Raw genomic sequence first — 10,784 nt, 5'->3', positions numbered from 1 at the left:
ATATGGTTACTGTCAGGTGGGTTCTCTTGAGTGCAGGTCTGAAGGCAGCGTGGGCAGTTTTTTGTTTGGTGCTTCAGGCTTTGTAGAAGATACTGACTAAACTTTCATTTTTGTTTATTTTGTTCGTTTTGCCTGGATGTTTAGGGAAGGGTTTTTAAGTCTTGATTAAAGGTTGCTCCTTAAATAAAGATTGCTACAGGATCTTCTCTGGTCATAGCAGTCCTGTCTTGGATGGTAATTGAGCCAGGGATGCCATTTCCAGAGATCTCCCCTTCCTTCTGCCACTGGGGAAGCCTGTAAGCAGCTCATAGCTTCTTGCTTCTTACAGTCAGCAATTGGTGTTTATGCCAGCTTTGATACAGTGAACGTGGCACTGGCTCCAGGTCTTCTCTTAGCATGTCTCAGTATTTAGAGTGGTTTCTGTAAGCTAAAACTCTCAAAGAAGCTGGTGCAAAGAAATGAGATTTTCATTCCCATGGGAGCCTGCCTTGCAGTGTTAGAGCTGGCAGGTGCAGGATGAGACCATGAGGACAACTGTGAAACAGTAAGGGAGGAATGAGAGCTCAAGAACAGCAGTTACAAAAGGCAGACCCTTGGCATGACACAACCTGAGGCACTTGGAGCGCTGTGCAGTGTATGTGCTTGTATGTGCTTTATCTCAGAGTCCGCACTCTCCAGTGGAGATGCCAAAGGTGGTGTTAAGGAATGGTTAATAAAACCAAGGTGTTTGTCTGCAGTGCTGGGAGTTGCTACCATGGGGTCTCAGGGTTCTTAAAAAGGAGATTGCTGAGCTAAGAGCCTGTGGTTTATATGCAACAGGTATCTACCAACTTTGCTGTCAGGCTGTGGCAGCCAACATTTGATCTCGGGTGTTACAGAGGGTTGCTGGAATTGGCTGAGGAACTACAGCTGTGCTGGACAGGAAAGTCTGGTACTATGAGAAAGACTGGAATCAAGCCCTGGGATGAGTGTGACAGGATGGAGAAGAGTTGTGCAGAGGTTTTGAGGGAGGAGTGAACGTATCAATCACAGCTCAAGATTCAGCGCGGAAGGCACAGGGTGTGTAGCTTTGGCTGCCATAGTGTGTTTAAAAGTGTTTGTCAGGATCCTTCACTCAAGCTTTTGTGAACCTGAGTCCTCATGGTGTGAGATGGGAGATAGATCTCCTTGAGGTTTAATGACTAATTATAAATTAGGAACAACTAATTCCTCTCACAGTGGAGAACCATCTCTGTTCTGACTGTAGTGATTGCATTTCCCAGTGTGTTCTAACTTACCTGGAAAATGAGCCTATTTTACTGGTGATGCAATTATTTAAAGTAGTCAAAAATGGACATAGAGGAGTAGAATGTTGAGTGCAGGGTAGTGCATGTCGAGGGCTGCTCGTTGTAGGGGCTGCCACTGCTGCACTCATAGTAAATGTGTGCCAGGACTCCCTTGTGGCTGCACAAGTGGCCTGTGCTGCAGGGTGCTGTGTCCCTGCCAGGAGCACAGTGACAAGAGCCTCTTGCTGCCAGGTTAGAGTTGACAAAGCAGTGCTGTGCCCTGCTCCCCTGCGGTGGCAATATGTCCTGGAGCTGTGCTTCTGCACAGAACTGGAACATGGGCACCCGTCCATGGAGGCGCTAGTGGGAAGCAGACCCAGTCGATCCTCTGCCAATAGTTGCTGTGTGTCTGTAGCATAAACCAGGATCCTAGCAAAGAGCTCAGGGGTGGGAATATTTAGGCACTATTCCTTACATCAATATTGATGTTTGGGCCTGGAGCCAAGTCATCCCTGGACTGCCAAGGGGCTGATCTTGACAAAAGTGAGACGATAGCAGTGTGAGGTGGGTCAATTGCTCACCTGCCTGCCCCAGCCTCCCAGCACTTGTAACCGTACAGGGCTGTTCCTCAGCCCCTTAAACACTTACACAAACACTGTGGCTTTACAGGAGGAGCCCGGCATGAACCAGCTAGAAAAGGCACCAAGCTGCTTATCCAGTTCTTTGGAGCAGCAGTTCCTCGGGGCAGGCTGGGTTTGGCAGTGCAGGGCAGGCAGCTTGCCTTGCTGCAGCGGGCAGCCTGGCTCTGCAGAACACCACAGAGCTCACAGGAAACAGCTCCACTTGCTGCAGCCCTGGGTGTTGTGCTGTGGGTACCACTTGTAACTGAGCAAAAATCTACCCCTGGGCAGGAGGAAAGCCCGAAACAAACCAAACCAGACATTCCTCTAGGTTGTAATAACGTTTGTTTTTTAATGATGGCTGTTGGAAGTTGCTCAAAGGTTTGGGCTGTCACAGTCCCAGAAGAGATGGCAGCGTACAGATGAGTTGGATGTGCCATGTGGCTGTGGCATTCAGTGTGCATTCTACCACATACATAGTACACATAGCAACGACGGAGTAGCACGTGTGGGGGGTGTCTAATTAGTAGCTCCGATTTCATTTGGTCCTTTGCACTCCTTCACCCATCATGAGACATTGTCACTTTTTTCACTAAAATTCAAAGTTTTGCATCTATAGCTCCTCACTTAGTTTGTAATACGTTTGTAATTCTAGTTTTTAATGTATAAACACAATAAACAGCTTGGCTATGGAAATCAAGTTATGAAGGACAAAATACAGTTTGAAACCACGTTATGCAGTCCTAATGGGCTTCACTAGAAGTCTCTTGTCTATCCTGCTTCACCATAGCAATAGTTGAGCACTAAGTGGAAATTCAGAATGCTAATGATTTTTCTGCTTCTTCATTCCTCGTCATTGGAATTAGGAACATTTTGAGCATGTCTGTCATGCCTGGGGTGTTTTTCACAGCTGCCATTCTAAAGCTGCACCTTTGCTACACTAACTGTGCATTGCACTGCTTGCACTCAATTCAATTGTAGGCAGAGGGCTCATGCTAATCACCTTCCAGAGAGCGTGAAAAGCAGTTCCTGTGCTTAAAGGAATGGCACTTCCATGCAGGTCTGAACTTCCCCAGTACACTGCACTTCAAGAAACTTTTCCTCCCCTCTTTAACATGGTGGAAGTACCAATATCAACAACAAAATGACCAAATTTGTGGCTAGGACACAACATCCTAAACCAGTCACAACTGTAAGAGGGATAAGCAGAAGCTACAGTTGTAGACGAGACTTGTGAGGACTTGCTAGCCGAAAGTTCAGGTATTTATCTAGCTTTTACCTGGGTTTTATGTCTCTGCCAAATGTGGCTAGTGCTGACCTTGTTCTGCTGCAGGGCACGCTGCCTTTGGGCCTTGCCATACACTTGCCTGTGAAGAAGTGAGCAAAAACCAGAAGTTTTGAAGGTATACGTTTGTGACATCTACAGGGATTGGATTTAGTTTTACAAACAGGCCTAATTCTCACTGTATTTTGACTAGCTCAGCAAAACATCATGATCCCACTCCAAACAAACATTTCCATTCTCCTGAAACCCAACATACAAATTCCACAATCTAGTTACACATGCCACGTAACAACAATTCATCTTTTCCCAGCATTGTAACGGGGCAGAGTGCAGGGTACATCTATACATGTTTGTCAGTGTATCTGCAACCATTGGTTCATTGTTTCTTGCTCATGGGAGCTTAAAAGAACATCATGTGACATTTAAATATTATTTCTTTCATGAATGGCTCCCAACACAAAATCATGAATTCCCATGATTTAGACCCAATTACTTTGTCTTCAGATTGTCCCAGTTTAGGGCTTGATGTTGCCAGGTGGCTGGTTTGGTGCTTCTTGAGCTTCTGCTCCGCACTCCTTTACCTCTTCAAGTGCTTAGTGGTTCCTCATGCACTGTGCTGAGTGGCAGCATTGCTTAGTTATGAATGTACAAAACATCTGACCAGCAGGTATTGGAAAATCATATCCAGGTCATTCCCTGGATTTTGTAATAAACTAAGATCTTTTAGAATGGTTCAGCATCAGAATGTCTTCTGCTTATCGATACTGAATTGTTCCTGTTCATAGAATTCATGATCTTCATTCATTATGAGACAGCTATTAAAAAAATGGTTCTGTTCAGAGGTGGTTTAGCTACACTGGAGAATGCTGGGTTTAACAGGGAGCACTGGTGCAGGGAACTGAAGGAAGTTTCCCAGGTCAGTTGAAACCTGTCTTGAAGACTCTGATGTTAGCAGAGTGAGCCTGTGGAGGATGGCACACCAAGACTGACACGCGACTGAGGCAGTAAGAAGGAAAGAGGCTCCACACTGCAAGGCTGCCTGTAGCTTTTCCAGTTTTCCTGCTTATTTCAGTCCCAGGCTGTCCAAAACTTGTTGTCACTGAAGTAGTTTTGTTTGTAGGCTTTATTTCTTCTTTTTTTTCTTTTTTTGTTTTTCTTTTTTTTGTCCATAGTCCTTACCAGTTCCATGAGTTGAAAACGTGCAGCGGGCTGTGTCATACCCATTCCTGGACAGGTCTTTTGTAATACACAACATTTTGCTGCACCTCTTTGTTTTTAAACTGGAAGATTGTGTATACCAAGACAAGGATACACAGAGACAAAATGCAAGGGATCACGACTGCGATTGCATTTACAGTGCTAGGCACATCATTTATTGTCACCATAATGTCCACGTCGTCGTGGGGGAGGCGTCTGTCTTTGCTTCGTTCAACATCCTTCTGGTTACAGCCCATCCAGTCTTTGAGGATTGACCTGGGGTAGCCTGGCTCCACAGTCAGCTGCTGGTTATCAAACTTCCAGTATTCCTTCCCTTTGTAGAAGTAGGTATAAACTAGGAGACAAAACAGAGAGGATTTCTCACCACACCATTTCCAGCTGGGTAAGCTGTGCTTGTGTGAGGACACACAGACAGCCTGGAAGGCTGCAGATGGCTGCCTGCACTGATAAAACACAGCCAGGTTTGGGGATTTTGGATTCCAGAGCATCCCAAAACCACTGAATGGTGAAGGTGGTTTTGGAGCTGGAATTTAAAGGAGAAGCCATAACCCTGGCTTGTGGGTGCAATGCTGCTCACAGAGCATTCATTATTCCCCCTGGCCAAGACAAGCTGTGAATACAAAAACCCCAACTAACTTTAAAGTATGTTCTGCAGTGAGTTATTTTTCACTAAAGCATCTGTCAATATGAAATAAGACTGAATGAGTCCTTTTGGCCACAGAATCCAGAAGATGCGGCATTTGTTAAGAAGCACTCTTGTGCTACTGCTAATAAAAGGCTGATGGTTTACGCTATGTGTTGCATGAAGTACCCAGATGTCTCCTTTTCTAATCCCTCTCAAGTGATTAGGAAAAAAAAAAGGCAAATGGAACAGTGGTGGAAGTGTTGGGTCTCCTACATCCATCCTCCAGCTCAGCTCTCAGTGCACTCCTCCAACCCAGCCACACAGCCCCAGATTTAAACATAGCCTCAATGGCACAAGCCCCTTCTGTAAGTTCTTTCCCCAGCTGGAAGAGGAGGAAGGAATCTTCAAATCAGAGAAATAAATGTGCTGGAAGGAGCCTCTGGAGGTCCAACCCCCTGCTCAGAGAATGGCGGCAGAGTACATCAGGCAGGTTGGAGCCTGTAACAGTGACTAAGCTACAGGCAAGAAACTAGGAGGAAAATGTAAGATACAGCATCACTGTAATCACAGCCCAGGAAAACCCAGGTAGGGGCTGTTGTGGCAGCAAAACTCGAACAATTCCGCTTCCCAGCCCCAGAAACAGCATTAGGATAACACAGTTTAGCAGCTGAGGAGGTACATGGGTTAGGGTGAGGTTCAGGGAGGCTCTCAGACTGTCAGTGCCTGCAGTGCCACTGTGACCCTAGGACATCTGAGACCTGATTCCTATTTCACACACCCCAAATCCAGCCACCCAGCTCCCAGGGTAGACAAGCTATCCCAGCTCTAACAGGAGTAATGACTGCAGATACATACAGCCTTCTTTGCTGATAAAAGCTCCCTGTGGAGCCTGAGGGATTCCTCTCCACACGGTGATGGGCTTTGGGTATCCTGGGTCCGTTGCTCTCTTGTCCTCGTTGTACCTCCAGTACCTGTCTCCTTTGAAGAAGTAGGTTTTGCCGACGGGCTCCCAGCGCAGGGCCGTGTCGATGCCCTCCCGGGGCAGGCAGCTCCCCAGCTCCACCAGACTGTGTGGGTAGCCCGGCTCTGCTGTCACTTCTTTGAAGACCCAGTATTTATCTCCTGGAGGTGAATGGGGACACAAACAACAAACAGATTTGCCTAATTAGTAGCTGAATGAGCTAAATGTAGAATAGCCACAATGAAGCACAGCGTGTGAGGACTTCCAGGCTTAAGTGTATTATGTGAAAAATCTGCTCCTCCTCTTCATTTTGAACCTGGAACCTCCTGATTCCATTTGCTGCTTCTCAGCTCTTGTTTTGGAAGGGATGCTAAAAAACCTTTTCCCATTTACCTTCTCTAGACCAGTCATTTCAGAGACTTCCTTCACACCCTGTCTTTGTCATTCCTCATAGAGGCTGAGGAGCTCCTTGCAGGATGTCAACCCACACTTTTTGATCATTTCTGTTGTCTTTCTCTGGGCCACCTCAAGTTTTAATACAGTCTTTGAGCTGAGGGATTGAAGCTGAAGACATAAATGGGGAAGACAAGGTACTGTGGTTTTGTACAGAGCCACCCCTCCTTGCTTACAACTTCCTCTCAGGTTACAGGACCCTGTTCAGATACTGTCACAATGCAAGGAGCTAATGTGGGGCCCAGCGTAAGGTTGGACATTTTGTCTCTTTAGGAGACAGCTGTCCAGAAATGTAGTTTGGGCATGTCCTGTACCTGGAGAGGCCTTAATGCCTCGCCAAAACATGTTCAAGGAAATAGGCAGGAGACTCCAGACTATCCTGCCTATCACTCCCTGGGTAATAGGAGCTATTTCTTGTCATCATATGGAAGCCAACTTCCACTAATCAATATTAGCTTTACACAGAGATTGTCCTGGCAAGGCCAGCCCATGCTAAACTATATTTTAAGAATTAATGGCTGCTTGAAGTGTCCCCGTGGAAAAGGACAAGGCTGCAGCGTACCTCTCTTCCCCATCTTCATGCCGCAAGGGTGTGATGTGGGGCAGACGAGGGAGGCTGGTACTGAAATGTACTGTACCTTTGAAGAACACGAATTTGCCATCAGAGCGCTCATAGGCTGCATCAATCTTTGCGGGGAGGCCCTTCCAGAACTGCTCGATTTGCATGGGATAACCCTCCTGCACCCGGTTGTTGCGCAGCCGCCAGAACCAGCGATCCTGAGAAAACCAGAAGCCTCTTCAGACTGAGTGTTTCTATCTTGCAGTCAAACCAGGCTGAGCATCCAGCACCAAGCATTGCTAATCCCTGCCCAGGCCCCACAACCATTAAAGGCAGAAGTCCCGGTTCAGGTGACAGCTCCAACCCAGCCCAACGCTGCCTCCAGTGAGGAAAGCGCTCCATGAAGATGGCAGCCAAAAGGGTGAGAAGTTGATTGCTGGTGCTGTGAGAAGGGGTGGAAAGAAGGAGAGGAAAAAGGAGCAGGGGGAAGCAAGTGCACAGTTATAAGTGTTATGAACTCGCCTGTGAGTGACCTCTCTGCATGCCTCGTCACTGAGGTGCCACGTGTCCTGGTACAACTGGTGCTCTGCCATCAGATCCCAGGAGAGCCACACAGCCCTAACATTACTTGCGACTGTGTGAAGCACACAATCCAAAGGCACAAAGGAGTTATTAAAAACCCTTTGAGATCATCAGTTAAAGCCACAATGGATGCTCAAGGATGAGTAAGAGCAGGACAGGGCCTGTGAGGCTTCTTGCAGATACTGTCCCAGCCTTCAACTACTTTCAATTCAGGCTGTTTCTCCAACTGACGTGGTCTGTCTGTTTCATGACCTTCAACATATCCCTCTCCACATTCACACCACTGGGCAGAGTGAAAGCCACCAGTATTTCCATGTTCGAGGCACTCTAATGTGGGTTATTGAACAAAGCCTCTCCTTCCTCCCTGCCTGTATTTTACAAGCAAGGTTGACTCAAACTCCCCAGGTAAGCTGAGTGCTCCCTGAAGGCCCAGGTTCCACACATGCCATCTCTGGAGGCAATGAGGCTCAGTCTCTGGTTAGATACTGGTATTCTTTTCTGGCTTTACAGGTGGCTCCTCTCTGAGCCTGATGGTGTCTGAATTCTCTGCCAGTGCGTCTAGTTCACATTCTGGTGCACAGGCTGCCTGGGTGTTTTGGGAATCCCATCAAGCACTGTTTCCAAATGTTACAGAGCCAATCTATTTGTCCTTTTAACATTGCTCTTTCAGCAGCCTCACAGGAACAGAGCTATTTCCACAGACATTTCAAATCTTACTACCTTGTACTTCTATTAATCTTTTCCAGCAATAAATCTAAAGACAGACTCATGGGTAAGCAGGAATTCTTAGTACCTTGAAAACAAACATTTCTCCTCTAAAGAGAGCCACGGTGTTAAAGTTGCCATCACAGATGTTTGGTTTCGAGCCAGGAGGAGACGGCCTATCACCCAGAGGAGGACTAGGAGGTCTTGGTTGTCTCTCGTGTTTCCTTTCCGAAGTGGAGTGAATTCTGCGAACAGGAAGAGTTGGTAAAGGCCTGGTTGGCTCCAAGGGCTCAACAGGAGGACCTAGAAGTGAAAAGAAAAATGTTCAGCAAAGCGGAAACATTTGGATTTTCCGTGCTTCCCTTGTAGCTTTCAAAAGGCAACGGGCTGGATGAAGAGCATGGCGAGGAATTTACACACTCCTTACACAGAGCTCATTCCCTAGAAATGGGGAACAGAACAAGATGCATCCACATGTGAAATATGTCCCAAAACAGATGAGCAGTAAGAACTGAAGAAGAGCCAGTACGTTTCTGTAGGTCTTCCCAAGGAGGCTGGAGCTAAAAGGAAGGAGCAGCCACACCAATCATGTTCCCAACTGAAATGAAAGGTTATAAATAACCCTTGAATAGAAACCTTTAGTAGACCATTAAAAAAACCCAAACAACCCAAACACACACACACAAAAAACCAAACCACCAGAAAACACCCCAAACCAAAACCCAAGCAAAAACGGGAAAAAGTCAGGCTGTGAAGCCAATGCTACCATCTAAGGGGAACTACAAGGGAATTCAGAAATAAGAAAACAATTCCTTTACTGCAGTTTAGTCACTAATCTTTGCTTTCAGAACACTATGGGAACTGATAAACAGCTTTGATAAAGGACCATGTTCTGACTCACACGTTGCCCTTTGATCCTTACCCAGCTCAGCTTTGGGACCTGGCAAGGCTGAAGGATATAAAGAGTAATAACAACACAGGTGACTTGAAGCAGAGCTCTGTTTTTAAACCAACTCTGCCATAGGATGGTTTCACCAAGTTAGTGATAAAATCTGGACCAATCTCGTTAAGAATGTCACAGATTTCTTGCTGCTTCTCAGAGAAGGTCACAGGTTAATATGGCACTAAGCAGAAGGCTACTGGAAGCAAGAGATTTTACCATGTTTTATGTCTGAAGTAATCAAATGGGATTTGATTGTTTATTTGCATGGATTATTGTTTCAATACTGTGTAGTTCTCATCCCCCTCCATTCTTAGCTGTTCTGTACCCAGTATCTTAGCAGACCATAAAGATCTTCTAAATAAAATTCCCAAATTGTGATATTGCTCCTGCTGGTGATCTCTGAACCTTCCCCAAATGGTGTCCACCAAAGGTCTGCAGACACTGCCTATCACAGGAGCAGCAGTGTCGGACCCCTTGTTAGCCAGGCAACATGGATGCATCTACACTGGTGTCTCAGTTCAGCTCAGGAGTGTTCTTTTGCATGCTCCATCATTTGCAATTGCTGTGCTTTGATTCACACTGCAGTTCATGAAATGCATTCTTTTTGGACAAAGCTAAACTTGAAGATGCACTTCTGGAGCACTTCTGCAGCTGCAAACAGACATCACAGGGCACAGCCAGAGCTAATTCACAGTAACCACCCCCTTCCTGCATAGAGCGGGCGTCAAGTCCTCAGCATTCTATTTACTTAACACCATCCCTAAATGCTGTTTTATCTACAGATGTGCTAGTATCATTCTTGCTAGCAGCCATAGACATCGTTTGATAATACAGCAATAGGCAACTCATTGTGGTGAGAAGCACATGGGCTGTGCTAAGGCATCTCCTCCAGCAAGCAGCAGGCTAGCTGGTACTACTGATTAAGGTTGGAAAGCTCTATGGAAGTAGGACTGAGTTGGTACAGTGGGATAGGCTGCAGAGGAAAGGATGGGAATGGGGAAGGGGGTCCCAGACAGATCTTACACAAAGAAAGACAGGGTTCTGGTTTGCTCAGATGGGATGTGGGAGCAGTGTCCAGCTCCTGCTTTAATAAATTAAAGGAGTAAGAAACTGGTACATGCTCCGGCTGCCAAAAACGGCACTTGGTGCCAGTTACAGTTCTTGAATAAATGAAGTCTGAAAAGCAGCAATTAACATACTTGAAGGTAGGAAATACTTGCATTAAGGAAAGGTAAGTCTTGACTGGGACCTAAGCAAGGAAGCAATAAGCAATGACTTACTGCACACTACAGGTCTCATTAAACAGCATGATCCTTTTACTCTTGTGCTGCCAATCACAAGGCTTTGAGTGGATGTGTTTGTAAGTAACATTGAAAAAAATCTATTACAAGTCCTACATGACAGGATTCCCCTGCCAACAGACTGACACAAGGATCACCTTTCTAAAAGGCATGTTGCTACAGAAGCACAAGAGCAGTGCTGTTCATTCCCTCCCCTTTGCAAGATGCTAACGCCATGCACTGACCAACTCAGAGACACATTTCTGTTGCCACACATGGATCAGAAAA

At 46.2% G+C, this 10,784-nt stretch overlaps 1 protein-coding gene across 3 annotated transcripts in view; it reads right to left on the bottom strand.

Annotated features, from left to right (window-relative positions):
* Window positions 1–3,319: 3,319 nt before the first annotated feature.
* MMP24 (matrix metallopeptidase 24) overlaps window positions 3,320–10,784 on the bottom strand; it is a 35,260-nt gene continuing 27,795 nt past the window's right edge. For all 3 annotated transcript variants that reach the window (XM_062604105.1, XM_062604107.1, XM_062604108.1), the window contains 4 exons: window positions 8,362–8,576; window positions 7,066–7,204; window positions 5,869–6,135; window positions 3,320–4,722 (listed from right to left, as the gene is read on the bottom strand). In XM_062604105.1, coding sequence (XP_062460089.1) covers window positions 4,385–4,722; window positions 5,869–6,135; window positions 7,066–7,204; window positions 8,362–8,576 — 959 coding nt within the window. In that variant the 3' untranslated portion in view covers window positions 3,320–4,384. The remainder of the gene's footprint in view (window positions 4,723–5,868; window positions 6,136–7,065; window positions 7,205–8,361; window positions 8,577–10,784) is intronic.

Source organism: Pezoporus occidentalis, unplaced genomic scaffold (assembly GCF_034315485.1).
Source record: "Pezoporus occidentalis ecotype Australia unplaced genomic scaffold, CSIRO_AGI_Poc_V1 ctg83, whole genome shotgun sequence".
Lineage (NCBI taxonomy): Eukaryota > Metazoa > Chordata > Aves > Psittaciformes > Psittacidae > Pezoporus > Pezoporus occidentalis.
The sequence above is the reverse complement of the archived record's forward strand: the minus strand, read 5'-3'. Positions and strand labels throughout refer to the sequence as shown.